This window comes from Penaeus monodon, chromosome 19 (genome assembly GCF_015228065.2).
Source record: "Penaeus monodon isolate SGIC_2016 chromosome 19, NSTDA_Pmon_1, whole genome shotgun sequence".
In the NCBI taxonomy this organism is placed as follows: Eukaryota; Metazoa; Arthropoda; class Malacostraca; order Decapoda; family Penaeidae; genus Penaeus; species Penaeus monodon.
Genome location: NC_051404.1, coordinates 44,046,651 through 44,049,246, shown reverse-complemented (window position 1 = coordinate 44,049,246; position 2,596 = coordinate 44,046,651). Strand labels below are relative to the sequence as shown.

The window sequence follows — 2,596 nt, the reverse complement described above, 5'->3', positions numbered from 1 at the left end:
GACTCGCATCAGACTCGTTGTTCACCATGGAATACACCTGGTTATCCGCGGCTGGTGCTCGGTCGGCTGCCCTCCACCGGAAACCAGTTTCATTTCATGGTCACCCCACATACAAAAGAAAATTGTGATATTTGGCTGAAGCATCATTAGCTTGCTATTCACAGAATTTCGCCCTTCATCTTGGTAATGTCGGTCAGTTAACTTAGTTAAGTTTCGGATGTCTCAGGCATATCAACTCGAATAAGAATTTGCACTTTAACGAAAAGCTGGCAAAATAAAGATAAGAAAAAGTTTGCCTTGGCTTATTACCACAGATTTACTGAAGTTCAAGTTTTAAGTACTGCAGTGCTATGTTAATATCACTTTGTGTTTGTATTCACAACTCTGGAGCTTTCACTTAGATGGAGGAGGGCGCGCCATCCCCCCCCCCCCTGCCGATCATCATTTCTTCTCGGTGGTCACACAGACGCGGGGGGCACCACCAAGCCGCCAGCGACGAGGCGGAGTCGGTTAGGTGAGCAGGGCGGGCGAGGTGGAGGCCAGGAGTGCTCCCATGGTGGGTCTGGAGGAGAGCTGAAGCAATGTAAGGTAGACTCAAGGAACTCCAGCCCATGTGCGGATGGACATGGGAAAGCTTCGGGGCTGGAATGGGCTGAGGTCGGATGGGTGGCAGGGGTCTGATGGAGGCCGAGGAACTGAGCGGAGGAGGTGGTTGAGGTAAGGGCTGAGACACGCACGGGGGTGGGATGCCAAGTGGAGTCTTGGCCAACTAGTTATCGATAGGTTCAGTCCAGTTACGCAGCTGAAAGTCGTCAGGTTCGACGCCGAACTTTGGCTTCATGGAGGACATGACAGAGGTGGAGAAGTCCTGGGCTGGCAAGGGGCAGTGCAGAGCCGCGTTCTGAGGTGGCGTCGCGAAAGTCTTGGGAATATCGGTGGATTCATAGCATCTAGTCAGGTCGAAGCTACAGTCTGGCTTTATGACAGGGTTGACAGGTGTGTGGGCTGTGGGTGCTGGAGTGTAGATGGGTGAGGTCTCATACCCGGGAGAATGGAAGGCGGACGATCGCGTCTCCGGGACTTCTCGTGGAATGGAAGGTTGTGCAGGACTCTCTTTGTACGGCTCCAACCAACATTGCTGCAAAGTCGGTATACAACCATACGTCAAGTATATCTCTGAGAATCAAACATCCATTCCCATACATTCATCTTCTCTGTTGCAAATGCACGAATCCTTATTCAGCTGCTTATAAACTACCAACAAATATACAGACTATAGCAAAAGGAATAAATAACGCATGTGTAATCATATGTCAAGGCCACATGTGCCGAGAATACCTACTGTGTGAGTTGGTTCGGCGACGGGAGCGGGTGACGAAGCAGGGTCGAGAGGGGAGGTAATCTTGGGGAAGGATTCTGATGCAGCAATATCCTTTTCCTCCCCGACTTGAGGCGGGGATTCTCTAGGATTGTCTAGCTGTGTGTCGGGGGATTCTATTTCGTCAATAATGGCACCTGAGCGTCCTGCTGGCCTTAAAACGAATTCCTGAGGACTGCTCCCTGGCTGACTGGTGACCTGAGCCCTGGCGGGGAGTTGTAAGTCAGCGTTTGAGAAGAGATGTGAGAGGTCAGCGAAGATACCTTTGTGGGAGCATAAATATCCATGACTGAAGAGAATTGGACACAGTGTGCTCACCTGGTCATAAGTTAAATGCATGTGAGGTGCGGTTGGAAGGTATATCTGTAACTGTTTTTGCATGGAAATATAATAGTCAAGAAACAGCACGTTTTTCAGAACTGCAAGACATAGATTCTAACTGTTGAAGTTGTATCGCAGCGACAGTTGACAGAAATAATCAAAATTAATAACAAGAAGTATGACAAGCCCAGAAACTCATTTTGTGATATCAAAAATATGCACAGTCCAGGGGCCAGATACTGAAACGCGTTACGGCGCCGTATGTTACACAGAGAAAGGAACCCGATATATTGGTACCAGTCAAGGTGTTGTAGAGTAAGGCAGAGGTAGATCAGCCCTAACAGGTTATAGCGAACCATAAATCACATTTTTTCAACCTTACAACAATTAATACAACTTGACAACTGGTGTTTTGATCAATTATAGTTATTTTCATCGTAGACTACTGAACCAAACAGCAAGTGTGATATTCCAAAATGACTGTGATTTGCTTTTGCCAACTCACACCAACCCAAGTGTTGTATCTGTAAACAAGGCATTACACTAAAACTAGCTACTGTCTTCGCCCCGGATGTAATGGTTTGATTAATATGTCTATATCGTTATTACTTTTCTAATATAATTTTCTTTATTGTTAACATAGTTTGTGGGCGAGTGGACATCATCATTAAGATTCAGAGAAAAAGGAGATTACTTTATATATACAGGTATAGTTAAGCATTTAAAACTTATTCTGAGTATTATTTGTTAAACTGGCATGAAAATTAAAGCTATATTAGCATCCTTTCGAGGAGACAATACTTCGATCCTAAATTTCACAGTATTCACGCATTCTGTTAATAAGATCACTATTTTATAAGGAATCTTGCATATTTCGTCTACGTTACTAATTCAAGA

General features: G+C 45.5%; 1 protein-coding gene across 1 annotated transcript; it reads right to left on the bottom strand.

Moving 5' to 3' along the window:
- Positions 1-769: 769 nt before the first annotated feature.
- Positions 770-1,759, bottom strand: LOC119585413 (pollen-specific leucine-rich repeat extensin-like protein 2). Its single transcript, XM_037934075.1, has 2 exons — positions 1,343-1,759; positions 770-1,138 (listed from the first exon to the last, which is right to left on the bottom strand). The coding sequence occupies exons 1-2, from the start codon at positions 1,757-1,759 to the stop codon at positions 770-772; spliced, it is 786 nt and encodes a 261-aa protein (XP_037790003.1).
- Between the last annotated feature and the right edge of the window lie 837 nt (positions 1,760-2,596).

Coding starts and splice junctions, on each gene's coding strand:
- LOC119585413 (XM_037934075.1), bottom strand. CDS start 1,759: ATGCAAAAACAGTTACAGATATACCTTCCAACCGCACCTCACATGCAT. Junction 1,139..1,342: donor TCGCCGAACCAACTCACACA/GTAGGTATTCTC, acceptor CCGACTTTGCAG/CAATGTTGGTTGGAGCCGTA.